Source organism: Rhipicephalus sanguineus, chromosome 5 (assembly GCF_013339695.2).
Source record: "Rhipicephalus sanguineus isolate Rsan-2018 chromosome 5, BIME_Rsan_1.4, whole genome shotgun sequence".
In the NCBI taxonomy this organism is placed as follows: domain Eukaryota; kingdom Metazoa; phylum Arthropoda; class Arachnida; order Ixodida; family Ixodidae; genus Rhipicephalus; species Rhipicephalus sanguineus.
The window spans coordinates 10,146,027-10,166,617 of NC_051180.1; the positions used below are offsets into that span (position 1 = coordinate 10,146,027).

The window sequence follows — 20,591 nt, forward strand, 5'->3', positions numbered from 1 at the left end:
CTTTGAATAATTTAAAGATACCTTGAAGTAATCCGTCCTTCTTAATGCCTCTCCGTTAAGTCCATTGTTCACACTGTTTGCTCGAATCAGAGCATCGTATTGGATAACGTTCCGAATGCGATGCTGTTAGTTACGCGTAATGAGCGTATGTCGATGCCTGGTTCGACATACGCTCATGTCGAGCCAGGCCTGGCACCTGTCGAAAGAATCGGATAGAAGCGAGTAAGGTATAATAAACATGTGTATTATTTCACGCAGAAGTCGCATTAAATTAACACTGTACCGATAACTTCTGTTTGTCCGTCGACCGTCACCTTACCTTACAAAAATTAGCGGTGTCTTTTGATTCTGTGACTCGACTGTTTCCTTGTTGCATGAAACAACCGCTGATTAACTTAAAATCGAGCTGTTTCCTGTAGATTGAGCGTGTCTTGTTCATCTTAAAGTTATGTTTTTGTCTATTGAATCACAGACACATCAAATGTTGAGCTCTTCTCAAATGCTGTGCAGTCCTTATGCATTCCCGGTCAGGATGCAAGCGAGAGTCACAGCCTCAATTGTGGTCATTTTTTCACAGCCACCTACCCTGCGGCATATGGCCAGTTCGCCCAAGCCCTCACACAGCAGCCGGCGGTGGTTCCTCAGACTCAGCGAGAGGGTGAGCCTCACGACGTAGCTTATCATAATAAGTGCCTACAATTCAGGACGTTTGTTTCGTCTTCCTGAAAGGTTGTCAATCAGTGTGCCTTAAGCACTTCAATTGGGTCTCATTGTTCAAGAAATAAACACGGCCAACTGCATTCAAATAAGAGAAGCTTAAACTCCGATCAGGTCCCCCAAGGGTCTTCTAATTTAATATATTTCGGCTTGGTCGGCGCAGTTTGTATCATTGAACAAACCGAACCGATCTTACCCGAACAGGTGGGATTCCGTGGGACCTTCAGCATAAAACTACTAGTGTTTTCCAAAACGTGAGCTTTTCTCTGACGAATTGGTGTGGCTGCTATAGAATCTGCCTGCCCATAAGTTAATATAACATCGGCACAAGACACGCCACACACCTGTTTAGTGACAGATGGTGCTTAGCGACAGGATGCGGAGAACTAACGTGGAAGTATTAGAGAAGTGAGTTGGGCTAGTTGGTGCATCGTTAGCGCCGAGTCCTGTCTGTTTCCTTCACCTTGTCCGTTGTTTTTTGCGCTAATTAGTTATGTCTGTAGTTAACGTGGAAGACCGCACCTCGGGACGGGCAGTACTTCGTCTGAACAGAAATCTTGTTTCATTCTGTGGCGTACCATTGGGCGTATAGACCACATGCATTTCAACATGAAGCTTGCCTCCTAAGCTGTCCGTGATACGCGTGCCCAAGAAAATTAGTGGTGTGTGGGAACGGCGAAAAAGTTTATTTACCCTACGGGCGGAACCTGCCCAGCCGAAGGACGGATTAGGCAAGCGCATGCACAGTATTAATTCCGGGTGTTATGACTAAACACAGAACTGCGAGAAAACATTCCAGGCAGCCGCATTCGAACAAGTTTTTCGTATATGTAGGCACTGTCATTTTACGTGGAGAGTGCGACGCTGGTTATTGACTATGTTGCGACATCAGCCTATCGATTTAGAGCCGTCGTGTTGACTGCTGAAAACCTGCGGGTCCGCTCCCCAAGAGCGATGGCATACTACTGCTTTGAACTATCCTACGGACACCTATGAATGTCTTGGCTCGGCTATACGGCCACGCGCTAATGGCGGCCTCATGCTCATGGCAGGCCTCACGCTCACGCGTGGCGCACCATGTTTGCCGCTGCGCAGGTCCCGAAGGCTGCAACCTGTTCATCTACCACCTTCCTCAGGAATTTGGAGACGCTGAGCTGATGCAGATGTTCATGCCCTTCGGCAATGTCATCAGCGCCAAAGTCTTCATCGACCGTGCCACAAACCAGAGCAAGTGCTTTGGTAAGGCTTTGCCATCATCATCGTCGTTAGCCTGACTGCAGGCCGCTCCCTTGTTTCGCCAATCAACGGCGGCCACGTTATCCCCGCAAACTTCTTCATCTCATCTGCCGCCCCCGGGCGCGCTTGTTTTATCTTGGAATTCTTTCTGTATTGGTACGTCAAAGCAGTGGTTGAGCTTTCGGACTTTTAACTGCACTTATCCTGTAAATAATTTATGTAGTGTCTACGTAATTCCGAGATAAAAATGCAGTGTCATTGCACGAAAGCTTATACTGGCATTAATATTTTAAGAGTTTTGTTATAAATGAACGCGCAATTTTTGTACGCTTGTATCACAAGTACCACGCTGCTGACGGATAGTCGTCGCTACGCAGGCTTCGTCAGTTTCGACAACCCAGCGAGCGCACAGGCGGCCATCCAGGCAATGAATGGCTTTCAGATCGGCATGAAGCGGCTCAAAGTGCAACTGAAGCGTCCTAAGGACGCCAACAGGCCCTACTGAGCAACAGCATTGCTGCACGCTGCCTCGCAGGGGTAAGGCCATCCTCGATTATCTTTTCAGATGCCAGGCCTGCACATTAAATGCAGTTTCACCTTTTTGGGAGTCTTCTTGTCTCACAACAGTAACCCATACCTGACTTTCTCTCGTGCCTTCCTTGAAGACGTGCTTGAACGTTTGATTGCGTTTCCTTTCTAGAAGGTGGCGCTCGCCACATTCCAATCAAGAATGCTATACCATGTTTATAGCACGCATGTCGTTCGGGAGCGGATAGGTACAGGCGACGCGGCGTTGAAGCAAAACACGCAAGATATAGTACGATTATTGTTTTGGGACAAAAAGACGCCCTAAAGCTTGCAACCCTTTTTAAAGTACAGCATAGACTTCGCTTGGAACAGTATTTGCTCCGTTTTTGTCACTGTTGACTGCTGCAATGTGCGTAGTTCTTAAGCAAAATAACAAAACTATGGGAACAAATGCATCATTCACAGCGCCAATCACCTTGGCCAGAAATGTTCTTATGTAAGCAGCTCCAGAGAAGCTCCACCAAATACTTGACCTGCCCTTGGCGGTACAGCTGAGTCTGGCGAGAGCTTTGTTATTCCTCAATAAGTGACGCTTTTCGTCCAGAGGACATAGCCAGAATAACGCTCAGTCTTTTCTGCGCTCACTTTCGTATGCTCAAGAAAACCTGCTAGAATCTAGAGCTGTTGAGTTTACCAGTCTATGAGGCAACCTTGCATATCCATCATACGGTCAGCATGCTTTATGACGTAATTATCCTGGAAAACATTGATTATTGCGTAAACGATGTCTTGATTAATTACGTTGTAATTGATCAGGTTAACAGGCACAATTTAAATATGTAACCTTCGCAGATTAGCGTACGCTGAGAAAAGTGGAAACGTCTAATGCACTCTTCGTGAATGCACTTTTGTTGTCCAACAAACCTGAAAGCAGTGAAATAAGCGCATTCATATGTTGATGTAGTACAGCAACTGCATAGTTCATATTCGTAGATGTTTTTTTTTTGCAATAATTAATATTTCAGCTATCGAACATGATGGGAATGTCAAAATAACTGCGCCCTAGTGAGTACTCTTGCACTTCAGTGCTGTGCTGAATATACATTTTTTTGCGCATTACATTGAAAGCTTTAAGGGCATGCCCAGCCGTTGAAGAAGAGGTGGTAGACTCAACACGTTGGTTTACACGTTACGTTCAGTTGAGACAGCCGCGTAGTACGTCACACGCTGAACGTAGTTATTGATTCTGGCATTGCAATGAAGTTCCCATAAGTTTTGGCGCTTAACAATTGTCCTTTATCGTGCTCACCAGCTAAGAGTGTAGGGTTAACTCAAGCACATGAAAGCATGCTTATGAACTCTGTTGTCGTAGAGGGTGGCGATAAGCGTCACAAAAAAAATTGTATCGTAGAAGACGACCTGACTTCTTGCCGTCCCGACCCAGGGCTGCTGACCACTCAGCCCTTCTACTCAGTGCCTCTCTTCGGTTAACTCACGGCCCCTATCCCCACCAGTAAGTGGGTGTGTTGTGCTTTGTGTTGGTGGTGTGTGCAGAGTGTACACATATCCCCCGAGTGTATACTTTCGTATATGTTTGAGTTGGACGCACGGCGCTTCTTTGGTTCTTCTGTCTTCACGCTCTCAAGCCTTGCTATCGTCTTGCCGACGTCCGCGCGGGCCACCGGCTCCTTGCGGTACAACACGGTCCCTGTGTGTCGTAACCAAAAGACGCACGTTCGTGGCTTCACCAGAACAAAGTATATGCCTTTGCCAGCCTAGAGTATCCGGACTCGCGTGCAGCCCAAGCGTGGACTGCGGCACTTTTGCAATGCCTCTGTGACCAAAGTTGTGAAATATTCGCGAAGTATAATTGGCTCGCTTGGCAAAGGAATATACAGTCTTCGCCTGTAGTCGTGTAAAATGCTATACTGCTCGTCTTTTGTTCTAGTGTAAGTAGATGTTATGTCTAATGCAGCGTGTAAATGCAGCATGAGCAATCTGGCTTCCCTTTATACTATAGCTAAGTTATTACTTTATGCGCGGACAACTCGCAGTCTAACGTCCTGTTAGCAAGACATCCCTGTAGTCAGGCGTCATTCACTAAAGGATGTTTCGACTGTTCAAACAACTTGGAAGTTTCGTCGTGTGAATATTCGCCGATTTGGGGCAGAGCGATGCTTCGTTGTTATTTAGCCTTAAATGATAGCGGACTTAAGACTTTTTGACCTAAAGCTGTTAATGAATGCCAGCATTTTTTTTTTTTTGCTCATCCAATTGTATTCCCTTACATATACGGCCAGTTAAACGGCATCCGAGCGCAGTGTCCGACTTGAGTGGCCTTAAGTGACCGGCATTGCACTTTCACGGCGGAGATAATATTTTCTTCAGTGGTCTCTTCGGCGGAGCTTGTTGTAGCAGCTGAATGTCGACGATTCGATTGAAGCGTTGTTCTAGGTCTTGCTTACGTAGCTCTGAATCGCCACCATGCGAAAATGGGCATTGTCTAGAAACGAAACGAGACACAGCTTCTTTCGCTTCTGATCAGAATTACCTGAAACATAATCTCGTGTGGGTAGCCGTCAAATGAATTCTCGTGCAATGCGCCGCAAAAACTCACAGCACACATAGCCGCTCTCGTAGTCATTCTCAGGGAGTTTTTTCAATGCGTTCGGTACCTCCTGGACTGTCAGTACACTGCAATTAGCAAGCTCAGTTTTAGAATACTCGCGGAGAAGCTGAAAGCAGTGAAAACATTGTAGCGTTCACCTTTCAGCGCCAGCTTGAAAGCATGGAGCCTCTTCGCCTTGGTCATCGGCTTTGTCGTGCTGCGATCGTTGTTGTGTCGCTTGGTATCGTTGTGTGAAGTACTGCTTAAGAGGCAGACATGCCTGACCACTGCTTGACGTACGCCCTCGGATGATCGCCGTGTGTGTACATTTAGGTGTGGCACTAATGTCTGCTTGCATACTTGCATGCGCTCACAACACGAGTGACACGTTACTTTGTACTGGTGTCATGGGAGCGTAAGAAATTATGCACTATTGGTCGGTAGAGTTTTCTTTCGCTCGAATTGTTTCGCGACTCGCCAATACAGATGATAACATAATCGAGACGTTGTTCAGACTACGAATAAGGCACGACAGCGAATTTCATTGCTACGTCGTCTCCGTCGCCGGTCGCTTATGACGTACACAAGAGCATTAGAGGCACAACACGCAGCCATAGCAGTAGTGGCGCATTGTTTTCAGGCTAGCGTCGTCCGCAGTTTAATGTTGGTCAGGGGAAAATCACCACCCTGTGCTGACTGCTAAGCGTACTTTTTTTGTAAATTTAACGTAGCCAGCAGAGCGTGGCCAGCAAAGTGTATCAGTATGCCGCGTCTTCATGTCTTTCGAAACCGTGGCGCTTATTGATGTGGCATTTTTAACGAAATAATTGCCTCCCTCTGCTTATCTAGGTACGAATGAAAGGAAATGTTAGCTGAGGAAATGTTGCGACTTTATTCCTGACCACGCTTGAATCAGATCCACACGCCGGCGACGTCGTTACTCAAATGTCTTGCTCAATTTGTTACGAATACTGAAAGTATTGCGACCTTTTTTTTTCGGTGCCTGCCTTCAGCATAATAATAAATGTGCAGGTAATGATGGCCAAACATGCTTGTTTCGTACACAAGTCCACTAAGTAAAAGCTTACTATTGAGAGGAAGCCTTTAGCCCCTACTATGTAAATGCACGCACACAAAAAAAAAAGCTTTTTTTTTATCTTTTTCCTAGGTGCTCATTCAGTCAGGCGTTTGAGAGAAAGGGCTAAGTTCTAACGACATTACGAAGCTGATTATTTATTGAAAATGTTCAATTATTTTCCAAGAAATTGCCGAAAGTGACAAAACTAAAACATACTCATATATCAGGCTCTAATCCTAGCTCAGCAATAAAACGTTATCACAGTTCTTTGAACTGCATCTAATAATAAATCTCAGGCGGACAAAATTGCTGAATTATACGTCACTCAGACAAAAAGCACGAACTTTTTCGTAAAACTTTTTCAAAGCCCTCGAAAACGTTTCAACGAGTTCGCGCAAGCAGCAAGTTCATATAATAATTTTTGCCCGCTTTAGGTGCCCTGAAAGAGCTGTTGTTTACAAAACTTTGTTATGTGTTCTTAGTGCAGAGCTGCGAATTTGTAAACTTCGAGCTTGAAATTTTTTAAACCCTACCTTTTTTGGCAATTATGAAAAAATTTCCCCTCTTTTTATTAAAATGCAGTTTTCTGTAGTCACTGAAATTCGGCTTTCCATTTCAAATGCGATAAATCTCGTTCAAAGCTGTCCAGCGGTTGCCCCATAAAAGTATTCCTCTGCTTTACATGTGTTTCGCATATTACATACACTAAATACGTGTAAAATGGGTATTCCGTGATGCATCTGTTGCGTGCATTTCAATCTGTGATGGCCCTGAACTACAGCTTCCTCCTAAGTTCCAACGTACGCGCTCTCAGGCAACCTATAACCAGGAAAATCGAGTCGACCGCCATCTCATGAATGAGCACGCTTTATTTATTGGCTGAAATTAGCGAAATTTATTTTGTCTTAAACATTGCCGTCGTCGAAACACCAAGAGCGCCAATACAAGGGTAACGAACCTTGCGACAATCGACGTTATCAAATTGAAAATACGCCGAGCATGGCCACTGAACACGTTTTCTATTGTGTGGACTGTTACGTGTTAGCGTTATTTTTAAGCTTGAGTTTTCCGAATACGTGTCCGGTGGTTTCATCTCCCCGAATAAGCACGACAAAAACGAAGCATTGGTTTGTTAGTTTTTCTTCCGTTTTCAATATTCGCACGCACGATGTGTGCTCATGCGAAATGTTTTCATCTTTTATGTGGTGCCGACGTGTCCCATGCGAAACTAAAGAGACAATAATTTAACCCCGACTAACTGAACATTACCTTAAGAGCCTATAGTCTCTAAATTTGGTCTCTCATCGGGTAATGCACATTCTTATTAACATGGCAACAGTGCGGAGCACATGCGTGATAGATTTACAATACATTGCGTTTTCTTAATTACATGCAAAAAAACAAAAGTAGTTACTGCCGAAACCTCAAGCACCCGGCTAGGTCCATGTCAATGCCTTTAGCTCATGGAGAGGATGTTCCGCTTATGATTTTTAAAAAAGACTTCGTATTTCGTGTTTGCCAAGGAACATGTTTCACAACGTCAGATGGCGCTCCCTACGCACGCTAAACAGGTGATTTGCATACTACAAAGTGACGAGAAATAGACGTTTTGTCTCCCTTAGCTTTCCTTGTGATGAAGTTGCGGTGTCCTTGCGAAGACGCAGAGCGTAGCGATCGCGAGTCTTTCCGTTTGTCGCTGTCAAAGAAATGCACTCTACGAACAACACAAGGCCAAACACACCTGCTCACTGGTGTCGTTTTCAGTATTGTGAGCATGTTGTGGCATTTCTTTTTTGCACGTTCGTGTCTGTAGAGCGCAGCACTTGTTTGTATTTCTTGCTTCGAGTCGCGAGTAGCAACACTGTTTGCACCTTGTTAGCGAGGTTGTTAGCTTGAGCTATGATATTTTGTGTGCCTGTGCCTAAACTTGCAGGGTATTTGATTCACGGCATACTTAGGTGAAAATAGTCACGCAGCTCCCAAAAACGTTTGAAGGAGTACTCACAGAAAACTTTTGTATCTGTTCTTTTCTGTTGCAGTAAGTAATCAATGACCCACTAATCACAGCTGGAAACCTCGTTTCCCGAGAGCACGTTGGTTAATTATTTGTATACGTTATAATAGCGTCCAGTCGCCGTAGTGAGCGAAATGAAAGGCGGGACCAGGGATCCCTCATCGTAAACACAGCCGGCGACGTGACGTAAGCGCCGCGTTGGCAACAGAGAGCACATACAGGAGCATGGCAGCGAACTCGTGATGTAGGTGGCCGTTGGCTGTTTACATTAAATACCAATCGAGGTTGATGTTGCGAGGTGCTCCGTCTTGTGCCCAGTTGCGAAACATATAATTTCAAATTGGTTTATATCCTAGTCTATTTGCCGTTGATACTTCGTAGCTGATGCGTGCGTGTCTACAAAACTCTATCTGACAAGTTAGCTCAGATTCGAAATTTTGTGACAGTTCTCCCTTAAGTTTTCGCTGAACAATTGCAACCATCTGAACAGGCGTCTACCCTGGGACGAAAGAGACATGAATAGTTCATAGCTACCACTATATGAGGTCTTGATCTTTATTCGCGAATGCATGTTAACTGAAATACAGCCATTCCTTCTTTGACTAGGTTCTCTTTTTGGGTCCAGAAAGGATTAGAGTATGTGCACCTGCAAAGTGCATGAATATACGCCTCCCACTTTGCAAAAGGTGATACAAATGATCGCTTTTCGAGGAGTTTCGCTAGCTGAGCTTTTCGCTAGCTGAGGCAAATGAGTCACAAAAAGGACACTCAATTCATCGGAGTTCCTTCAGACAAACTACACGACAGAAATTTTAATCAATAAGCAATTAGTGTTGGTCGCAATGCCTCATAGCCGTGCAGAACAAAACAAACGATGCCGGATAGCAGAGTACCCACAAAGGTGAAAGTTTGCATGAAAAGGGCTGAAGAATAGCTGTCTGTCATTGTGTAAAGAAACTTGCCACGTATCAGTGGCCTGCCTTGCTTTGTTTCGGTGGGTTCTGATTCGCCTCTCTCCATCTCTTTCAGATGTTGCAAGACCTTCGTGGGAACTTGAGAGTTGTAGTTAGATGAGCAGTGTACCATAGCCGCCACTGAGCGCGTCTTAGAGGTGAGCGCAGTGTTAGAAGGTTTGTTAGTCCGCCTGAAACAAGAAATCATGCTTCAGGGCTCAATGAACGCATCCTTTTCGGCTTATCAGAAGAGCTTCTATTATTACCATTATGAAAGGCGCGCGAGAAACACTATGAAAAGTAGTCAGTCTAGCCAAGTAGGTTTCGTAGTCAAACCCAACCAGGCCTTGACACAGCTAATATATAAGCTTTCGCCAGCGTTTACTTCGAGAGACAGCAGGACGGGATGTAGATGACGCCCCACTTGTAGTCTCGCTATGTACACTCGACGCAAGGCAGGCCGAGGCGGCGCGAGAGGCTTAGCGTCGGTCTCGTTTCGCCCCCTCTGCCGCCCCCTGGTGGGCTTTTCCCGAAAGACGGCGATCCAGTGGCGACAAGAGACGACCGCCGCCGGCACCCACTCGGGAAGGGCACACCCCACGGCAGCATCCATATCAGTATCGGCGCTGGAAGTGCCCTCTCGCGGCGGCATCGTGACTGTTGTGCCAGTGCGCGCGTGGGCCATTTCATTTTCTGCACGCTCCGGCCGCACTGCACACTTTCTTTTCACACAAACAAGCATACACTCAGAAGCACACGCACAAACACACGCTCAGTCATGTATACACACGGAGATACACAAGTACACAGGCGCATTCCGCGCGGCCCGACAAAAAGGACCTGCGCAGGCGTGAAACTGACTCTGTTGACAAGTGCGTCCCAGCAGCGCCAAGTTCTGTAGTTGATCTAGCGATGTAGTACTATAGGTAGAGGTCACCTGTACATACGAAGATAAGCGTAAATACAGCAGTATATAATATACACACGCTGTACTGATAATACTATATATGTATACATATTATATATATATATAAAAGAAAAGAAAAAAACTATATTATATATATATACACATACCAGAGGATTTCTAGAGAGGAAGACGAAGCGAAAAAAAAGTAACGATTTCGTACAGGTCCCACGCTCGGGTGACTTGCGTGGTTGTTTGTAGAGACGACTATTTTTGATCACACGAAGTTTTTTGTGAACGACGCAGCCAAGGCGAGGGAAGCTGTATCCGTGAATGGCTTTCCTCCTCTGTCTTTTGGTTACAGCTCTGGCTGCCGCCCTAGCTCTTTTCGCCTGAGTTTCGTGAATCCAAGTGCGTCTTGTTACTGCAGCAGCGGGGTGTGATTCACCTGGGACGCTGCTTGTCGTGTTTTTATGTTTTCATTTGCATGGGAGTGTGTGTTGTCTTTGAACAGTGTGAGTGTGGCTGCCGTTAGCAACAGGGCGCTGTGTTCAGCTGCCGGTGTGTCGACCGAGGAGGTGCCTCCCGAATTTCTCCCTCACGCGGCTACGCTACACTGGAGCTGTCTTTTGGACTCTTTAACAGCAGCGAACGTTTCAGCGACACTAATGGAACTGGCCAAGTGACTGTTGAGAAGCCAGTGCTTCCCATATAGTCTGCGCATAGGGACGGTATGGACGAACTGCCTAAATGTCACACCACTACTGACGCAGGGGAAGGACCCTCTATATGGGGCCCGTATTTGCGTACTCCTTCCTTCGGACAGCTCTTTCTTTCATCGCGCCATGTTGCGTCCTTGTATGTTGAGCACAAAAGAAGGAACCGGAGCGCCTCTGTGACAACGGTTATCCTCTCAGTTCACATAGGGCATCGCAGTAGCAGGGGGAAAGCGTATGAAATGTTTCGCTGCCAATGCATATTTATCATTCAATAACCGAAAAAGCCGCTCCGCAAAAGAAGGAAATTCGAAATTCTGGAGTGGGCAAACGCGAATTGCTTGCGAAAGCGCGCTCGCACGTCGCCGCACTAAGGTCAATTGGGGCTGTTCGAGTTTTTGTTTGCTTGTTTTATCGCTTTTAAGCCTCGATGAACGTATCATGTTTGTAAGTGGGCCGTGCTGAAGAGCACTCAGCCACGTTGCGGCAGTGTCCTCAGCCGACACACCGGCAGTGCCAATGTCGATTGTAGCCGCCAGACTGACTGTTTTCTTTTCTGGGTGCTGTGTGAGCTCATTTTGGTCTCAAGTCTCACTTGTGGTCTGAATGCCGTTAAGTATGCGAACTGTGTTAAGCAGACCTACAGGGTAAATACAAAGAAAAAAAAACACTTGTACCTTTCCTCTGCGCGTTCTACCCTCGAGACAGGTTTAGCGCCCTCCCACAACACCAGCTGATCTTTTGCTTACACTTGTCCGCCTCACGTCTTCTGCCTTACGCACTCATCCGACTGGTCCCATAGACCTAAGGCAGCTGATTTCTAGGTTTCACTTTGGGCGTCGCCATGCGTCGTGCTGCCTTCTTTCATTCCACAAACTGGCTTGTTCGTACTCTGAGATTCATTCGCTTCAGCTCTGAGGGCGAGACTAACAGGGTAGTGAGGTCAGAGGCGGCTTGTTTCCGCACTTACCCTATGGTAAGAGCCACCCCGTCGCACCTTTCTTCGTAGTTGATCGTTTCAACCTGTGGCCCAGAAGCAGTGTCGTGCATTACTGGCATCGCTTCTTTGATTGCACATGCACAGATCACGCGCACCGCTTCTTATCACTTTGAACTAGTGCGTCCGAATACGTATTTCAAATGTATGCCTCGATCGTTTCGAGAAAAAAAAAAGAACGTAAGGACAAGCGATGCCGTAACCTGGCAAGAGTGATCCGCCGAGAAGGCGTGATCGCGGGTGGGTCCTTCTTTAGCCTCAGATCGCTTGTCGCTCATGCCCGAGACCGTCTCTCGCACTTCTCTCACATCCTCTGCCGTCCAGAGGAGCGAACTCTGCACATTCCTTACTCACCTGTCCTGCTCTTTCTTTCGGCCGTGCTAACCATTCCATGCGAGGACTGTCCACGTTGTCGAAGCCCTCGAAACAGCGACCAGCAGTTTCGATGCGTCCTGCTACGCTGAACTCGCCTGTCCTCCTCCGCCCTGGCGGCCGGCTTTCACTCAGTGCCGGCCAAGCCGCCGGGAGGCTCGCCGAGAAGAGCCAAAGCGGAGACCGCGCACTTCCGAGTCGACGGACGACTGACGTCGCGGCTCGGAGAGCCGGCGTTCTAGCATTTACAGATTTTTCTATGACCGTCGTCCTTGTGACGGTTGTTTCCCTGTAGTGTCCCACGCGCGCCGGAGCGACGTAGTCCGGTCAAGTTGTTGCCAAAGATGTTATGTTGAAAACCTTCGCACGAGCCGGCCTACGTGTGGCAGGACCTCGGGAGCCAAGTCGAGGCGCGGAGCGAACCGCTTGGTTTCTCTGAGTCACGAGATGCCTTGGCACCCATTCGTTACGAACACCCTGCCGACCATCGCACGCTTCTTTTGTTAACACTTCCTTTTGCGCATGAGTATTATCATCGCACACTGGTTATTACAGAAATATAAATAATATATATCACGCCTATAAATCCATATTATATATATATATAAAGATATATAAACGAATCATCTCCATCGTCACGATGAAAGCCGCGCAGGCGCGTCCGCCGAGAAGCCATGCGCCACGCGGCTTTCACCTTCATCTTCTCGGGGACGATGCGGCGAGGCTTTGTCCTCCAGCGTTTGACGGGAGCTTCGTAACCATTCTCCCTGTTTCTTGTGCGCGCTATTAACAATGTACATACAAACACACACACACACACACACACATCTTACCAGTCAGTATGGCGACGGTCACACTCGTAACTGCTTTTTGGATGGCGTTCTCTGGCGCGAGATTTGGTGCCACCAACTCGGAGACCAATGCCTTCCTCCCTGTTCTACGCGCGAGCCAATCGGTACCGCGTACTTAACTGTAGAGCCAGGACAACACAGGGCTGTGCTGGATAACCAACTCGAAAATGGCCAAACATTTATCTTCTAGTTGTACAAACGCGGGTGTTCAGCCTCTTCTGTGAACTAACTTCCTTTTGTTCTTTACAGTTCGGTAGGTTGAGCAGTTTCACCGCACACCACAACACTGCGTTCTCGAAGTGCATTTCGACGACAGCGCCACTGGTATCGAGTGAACCCGCCGCGCTTCATTGTTTTGCGTGTGGTTTGTGTTGGCCCCAGTAGAGAAGAACCACTTGGTGCGCTATCATTGTCGATAGAGTGACGCTTACTCCCCTGTATGGCGTAAGTCATTTCTTCACAGGTAAAACGACTGCCCACCGATTCTCGCTGCACTGTGCACGTCTGATTTGTTTACACGCACATTACAGGGAGGCCTTAGTGTTTTTCTTATTTCGGAAAAGCTTTTTAGACAGGCCTTTGAGTCTTCCGAACTGAAGTCGCCATATATTCATTTCGAACTTGGTACTTTTTAAACGAGTCACAGGACTACTATATTGCCGTCGTTCCTTCTGTTCTCAGCGAAAGCAGGGTTGAACACTACCTTCCTCGGGCGGGATGAAAGCATTTGTCTTCGATTGCGCGTCTCTCTTTTGATGACGCGTCTTTTACATCAGTTTCCACACCGGAATGTCTCTTTCCTCAATGTGCCATCGCGTAAGGTTCGTTTCCATTAAGGCATTTTCATCGCTGTCAACACACAGTGCATACGCAGTCATTATTAGCATTGCCACGCTTTCACGCAACACCTGAGCGCGTTATTTGTTTACAGTGAGTGGACTTATTGCTGCGCTTTCGTATATTCTTTCGCGGCGCTCTCGTTGACGAGTCCGTTGGATAATTTATTGACTCACGACTTTTACGACTGTTGAATTCTCTAGTCTTTTAAGTCATTTTATATATTTCAGTTGCGATTTCTACGTGATAGCGAGCCTAGGACTTACGGTGACGTTCTCACGGGATGTTGTAGTATTGATTTTTACCGTTGTTTTCCTTTCTGCAAACTGGCAGGAGTTTGTTTGTAATGGTGCATTATCAAGTATTTTACTCACTTGGTAATGTAGAGTGCGTAATCGCGCAGAAGGGAATGATTTTTGTATACTCCAGTATTATCCTTTTTTTTTTCACTTTCAAAGCTTTCGCATGCATTCAGCGAGCAAGAAAACTAGCATTTTTGCTGATTAGTCATTTTATTTTACACTTTGTTACCTGTGCAATACTTTCGGACGAACCAAAGCAGTTAATTCATCGTTATTCGCGTTCTTTTTTCTATTTTTGATGAAGATTCGGTTACGAACAGCATGGTCAGCGTCTTCGCGAATGCAGCTCCGTAGCCTCTCTCTACTGTGGTACGCGATAATCTTATCATTAACGTTTTACCGTGAGCGGCACACTTCTACACTTAACCGTCATTCAAGCTGATCCTTGCTTTCACGAATTGCGTGCTACATTCGGCCACCATGTGCTTATGCTTAGAGGAGGACTGCGTCGGTTCCCATAGACGTAAAATAAAATAATGGCCATCTGGCGCTCGCAAAATTGCCTCTTCACAATAACGGCACGTCATGTTTTGCGTTCTTGGAGGCTGCCTGGCGTTTCCTGTTACTTTTTTTTCTTTTTGAAGGGTTTGTTAGTGCGCTCACGCGCGCTTGCACAAGACGCTTTCTATAGGCACACACTTACGAACCATTTTCGTTGCATTGGATTCACGGATGCATTGCACCGTTTCTACGTTACGGCAAGGCTCACAATAGAACGATGTTGTGCAGAGATAACATTTACTACAAATGTTTTCACAGGTACTACGCTAACTTGTAGCCGTATGAATTTGCTCCCTCCCGTTTTGTTTTGTTTGAATATTTATTTCGTTTAAAACCCGCTACAAACAGCTGCGCCGTATGAAAGTCTCAAAGTAGCCGAACGGCATTCGATGCACGGTCATTCCGTGAGATCAACTTGCCGAGGCTCCAGGCTATACAGAGAAGACACAGAGCTTCTAGACTAGTCCGCCAAAGCTTAGCGCGCATGCGTGAAACTTGCCAAGAACAAGGATGGCCCTCACAGTCTGCTTCATGTGCCATATCACCCGCTTTGCGACGCTTGTGTTTTCTTCAACTCATCGCCGCGCTTTCCTTTCCACGTCGTCTAGACTGTCTTGGTTGTGGTACGCGGCGGACGCCGGGCTTTTTCCCGTAGCTCCAGCGGTTGCCTGAACGACGCATACTGCTGCATATACTGCACGCTACATTCACACAGCGCGCTGTGGGAATTACGTACAGGGAGTAGCTTTCCCGCACGTGCGTACACTTTTCAAACAACTCAAAATTAATGCCTTGACTATTCACTTAATATTTCGGCGGGAACTTTGTGAACTGCAATTCGTATTACTCAGACAGACAAACACTATTTGGCCTGACTTTTACTGCTAGTCCAGTGCTGTTTCTTTTTGTTCTTGTTTATTTAGTGTCTAAGGTGAGCTTGCATATCTGACTATGCCTGCATGAGTCGATCGGTCAGGGGGGAAATACGTTATTTGCTCGCTACCTTCATAATTACTTTTGCTGTGGCGTCATACATATTAAGTTGACTAGATACATCAGTTACGGTAGTAGATAGATTGAATTAATTAGCATTTTAATTAGTGGAGACAGGCGGTTGGATCAAATGGGAGAATTGGAATCGTTCCTGCCAGAAACCCATTGTCGCTTTGAGATTTCGAAAAGGCGGCCTCTGGTAATTATTGCGGAGTGATGACATTCGACCAAGTTCGTCTGCGAAACCGACACCAAAGCGCCGATGAGCGCAACTAGCAAGACCAGAAATGACGTAAATGATCACGACAACGACTACAGTGGTGTTTGTTCTGCATTCGTTAACGCGTGCGCCATGCGTGCCGTAATCGCAAGCGCACCCCGCACACCCACTAAGCGAAGTCGATCGATGGCTGATGTAGCGATGTTCGCTCATTCTGGACGTCTCGAAAGAATGTGGCAGTTGCACTCTTCCGCGTTTCGGTTTCCTCGGCGATATTGGTCAGATTTCATTGCTCTTCTTGGAAAGTGGCCAAGGGCTATTCGCGGAAAGGGCTCCAATTATCCCATTTGACCCGACCGCCATTTGACCCGACCAGTTTCATTCCTTCCATTATTGTCGCAATTGATGTCTCTAGTCATCTCGAGATGTCTGCCGCCACAGAAAGAGTAATTATGAAAGCAGCGAGCAAATATCGCATTTACCCTATTTTGGAGGATTTCCGGACACATTTCTTCAAACACCCTCTAAGTTACGCAACACCATTCTGTGGCCCACGCTCTTTCTCTACGATATGATATAGCGCAGCTTAACGCAAGAGGCATTTACTATTTGCTAGCCGTTTAGCGCCACGTCATCACCAAGGTTACGAACAGTTCGTTCGTGTGCTGCGCTTAGCGGAGTTGACTGCCGACACGACCCGTGCTCCGCGTGTCTCCCGCGTTTCTGCTGCCTACCAGGCAGAGGGACGGGTTCGGAGGCTGTGGGAGCACAAAGATAAACGCCAACCCCTCCGGGAAACAAAGAAAAAGTTGAGATGACCCGTACTAGGTCAGATACAGTAGGCAAACAAAACCCGTTTGCGACGTTGATTGCAAGAACGCAAGTCACCGTCTTATATCGCTCAATGACGCTTTACACAAGTTGTCAAGCTTGCGCGTCATTCAAACCAGCAGCAGATGACCAGTGTTCACAAAAGTGTTTGTCAGACCTAAACGTTCTCGCAACATCAAGCGCCAGTTAATGGCGAATGCGACCGGCCATAGACGAGTAGCACTTAACAAAATAGCTTTACGAAGTTGGTCCAATTTTTTGTCACGCACCAGCCAGTAAAGTAAAAGCGTCTTCGTATCATGGTTATGCGGTACCAGTAAATAATGCGAAATTGAAATTAAGCTACGTGCCACACCTGAACTTATGCCACGGCGTGCAGTGGACGGAGCGTGGGCGCAGCGCTGCCAGTAAATGTTCCAGCAGGCATGTTGTTAGTGGAGGAGAGGAACCCTTGCACGGCTCAGCGCCAGTTGTTAGCCGGCACTGCTATAGTCCCGCGCAGCCTCTCCCTGTAGACGTGAGTGCGCAGGCGCGTCCACAGTCGACGACGCAGCGCGTGCTATGCCTTGTTTTCATTCAGGATACACACTCTCTCTCTCTCTCTCACTCGCTCTCATGTACACACGGTATTTTTAATGCATATCAAGCTTCTTACCACTCGCATAGGTTACTTGCGTAGAACGCTTCACTCTGCCGGGGAGTCGCTTCTCCGTCGCCTGCTGTTGCTCTTTGCGCCAGGCGTTAAAGCTGTAACCTCTCGTTAAGCATCGCTCTTTTCACGACGACGTATTTATTGCCCTTGCTTTCTTTTTCGCCTGCCACGGAAAAATGTTTTCCAGCTCTTGCCAGTTCATATTTTGCCGCCGCATGCGCTCAACAAGAGCGGCAATTTTTCAACATTTACATTTTACAGTTGTCTACTGCCTCACCTCTGGTTTCCTTTCGAATCACTGCAACAAACTGCTCTTCTTTATTTCATTTTATGCTTGCAAACCACGTGAGTGCTTTCATAAATCTGGAGTCGTGTTATCGATCAAGGCGGCCTAGTGCACGATTGCGCACACAACTCATTGCTGTTTCGCATCGCGCTGATTCGTCAGATGCAATGCTGTCCGCGTCGGGTTAGGCTTAGAGTGTCGTAGCAATTGCTGCATCGCATGGTAACGCCGTAGAGAAGGTGGAGTAATCGTGCTGCTGCCCGCACCGCGTTATCACGTGGTCAATAGGAGTTGCACGGGTTAAAAAAAAACCCGTGTTTCAATTTATGAGTTTATGTACGCGAGAAGAAATTTAAGCAAGCGTGTGATCGGCGACCAATTAATTTTTGTTATATCTATGTAACCGCCGTCTTCGCCTTGATGGCAACCTTGTTCACCTCGATAACTTTCAGTGTTCTGAGCTTACTTCGGTGGTCCCGATCAGCATATGTCCGTGCCTGCGGGCTCGCCTACAGCGCACAGGCGTGCTCGTGATCAAAGCACGTCGTTTATTGGCTGTCAACGATGGCGTCGTGCTAGTATCACACTCATTTGGCACAGTGCTGTAGGCGAGTCTTGACATTTAAAGATCTGATAAGCATTCGTTTTAAAATCGCTTCTGCAATTTCACATTTTCTTTATAACAAGAGAGTATTTGAATGAGAAGTTTGTATGATTTGATTTTCATTTTGTTGTCATTTCGGTCGTGGCATTTTGAGGCACGCAAAACCAATACTGTATAGCGATGCTTTACAGTGAGGTTATCATTCGTTTCTTCAGCAGCTCTGATTCTGACCTCTGTGCTCTGGTTCGTTGAGTTTACCCTGCTTTTTTTTTGTTTGATAGTAGCTGAGCCACAGCAGTAGCAGGAGCGCTGTCCCCGTCTGTTATTGCGACAGCGCATTCTGAAAAGTTGTTTCTTACTTTTTCTAATCACCTGACGCACATCACTGTAACCCTGGTGTCACAGATGCCTCATTTTCGCTTTGACACGATGACATAGATGAAACAATGCCATCACCTTGTTCATTGAAAAGATTGCATTGAACTTGTACTCTATAATGTTTACCTTCTGAAAAATAAAGACAGCAACGCATAAAACATTGAGTTGTGTGAATCTATGGCAAAGAAGTTGTCCGGTGCGGGGATCGTTGCGAGAGCCCACATAATGCCTCGGTAAGTATAAGTTCAGTGTGTCACTCTCTGCGCGAAACGGCAATTTTTTTTTTAACTTCGACCAAGAGTCGAACATTACACTTCCAAGCTTCGACTGTGTAGAAATATTAAAGTGATGTATTTTCGCCAACTCTCGTTCTCTTAAGAACTGCAGAATTTGAGGAAAACTATTTGTTTGCGTTCATCTTGCCACGGCGCCGAAATTTAGCCTGCGAATCGAAGCAGACATTTTCCAGCCACTGGGACAGCGAAGGAATACTCTTGATAATGCAACTTCGTGACGTCGCGTCTGCAACAAATTGAAGCACATTCAAAAGCACAGCTGTTCTTGCGCGACGAAATACAAGGCAAAACGTGACAGAATGTGTAAGTTACAGCGTGCACTTGCAAAGTCTTCATAGTGCGGTCCCAGGTGCACAGGTATGCGACTAGTATTGCACTCGATTAGCTGAAGAAATTGTGATGTGTTTCTGTAACAAATAATGCGAGCAGTCAGGAGCGCACTACAGTCGAAACCCGCGATAACGAAATCCCGAGGGAACGAAATTATCACTGCAACGAAATATTTTCGGAGCACCGGCGAGTGCCCATAGGAGTCAATGCATTTCGTAACTCGCGACAACGAAAGATATTCGTACCGCATTCCCTCATTAACGAAATTTTTGAAACACGAGTGCGCAAATAATCTACTCTCGCAACATTAACTACATTCGAAAACTGCTGAAATGTATTCATGCTACACTTAAATTGTGCAAAACTATCGCTACAGCGCACTTGAGAAGCAGCCGCCATCATTGTTTACAAAAAAACATAAAGCTGGTGACAATGATGATGATGATAGCTTGCCGAAACACCTGCTCGTTATCGCGGACTACGTAGCCAAATCCACATTCCTCATGGAGTTTCGTTCGTTGGCTTGGCTCTGTGCTTGGCTTTGTCGGCTTTGCGCGCACATGGTCGCGTATGTGGAGCCATTTGTGGAGCGTTTGCTTGGTCGCTTGGTGCAACGTGAACTGTGTGTTGCGATTGCTTCGTTCGATTTCGCTGCCTGCGAAGATGCCGCCTCCAACGAAAAAGCGGAAGTTCATCACGCTGGAAGATGAGGCTGCAATCATCAGTGAGGTGGAAAAAGGCAGGGAAAAAATGGACATCGCCGAAGAATTCGGCGTTGCGTGCAGCTCGCTGTTCACGATTCTGTGCTTATGCGCGCTTATCCAGTGGAGCCGGAAGAAGGCTCGCGTGTAGGCGTACTTGATGACGGTACTGGTGACAGCGCATTGCCACCGTCACTGACCAGTGCATGGGGCGAACTTTGTGCCGGGGCAAACGAGATTCCCGATCGAGTTCCTGCAGTAGAGCCACTGTAAAAGAAAGGGCTTTAGGTTTGGTCTAACAGCCGTGCTCTCAATGAGCGCTTGTGCTACGGAACGAAACAGACAGGACAAAGTGAGGGACGACTGGCACGGCGCTGACTAACCGCCGAAGCGTCGCCAACTGTAGGGTGATTCCACGAGAACATGCATGTCCGCTCGATATTCTTGTTTTCTCCAGTTTCTTTTATGTGTTGTGTGGCCATATTCAAAGTGCAAGGCAGAGAAAATTTTATTTCTAGAAAACGCTCCCAACGCGCCAAAAAACATATGAAGATAGCGGCGCGGGCGTCCCGTTATAGCTTACCGCAATATTTTCCGAATTCAAGGCCGAATTTAAGGCGAACTGT

At 46.8% G+C, this 20,591-nt stretch overlaps 1 protein-coding gene across 5 annotated transcripts in view; it reads left to right on the forward strand.

Annotated features, from left to right (window-relative positions):
• LOC119393186 (CUGBP Elav-like family member 3-B) overlaps window positions 1-18,796 on the forward strand; it is an 886,629-nt gene extending 867,833 nt beyond the window's left edge. For 4 of the 5 annotated variants that reach the window (XR_005183869.1, XR_007416317.1, XR_007416316.1 and 1 more), the window contains 5 exons: window positions 578-658; window positions 1,813-1,956; window positions 2,331-2,490; window positions 3,926-3,994; window positions 9,211-18,796. Coding sequence is in view for 1 of the 5 variants with exons in the window: in XM_037660028.1 (XP_037515956.1) it covers window positions 578-658; window positions 1,813-1,956; window positions 2,331-2,458 (353 nt within the window). In the remaining 4 variants the exon portion in view is untranslated. The remainder of the gene's footprint in view (window positions 1-577; window positions 659-1,812; window positions 1,957-2,330; window positions 2,491-3,925; window positions 3,995-9,210) is intronic. The other variant, XM_037660028.1, reaches the window with a different exon arrangement.
• The last annotated feature ends 1,795 nt before the right edge of the window (window positions 18,797-20,591 follow it).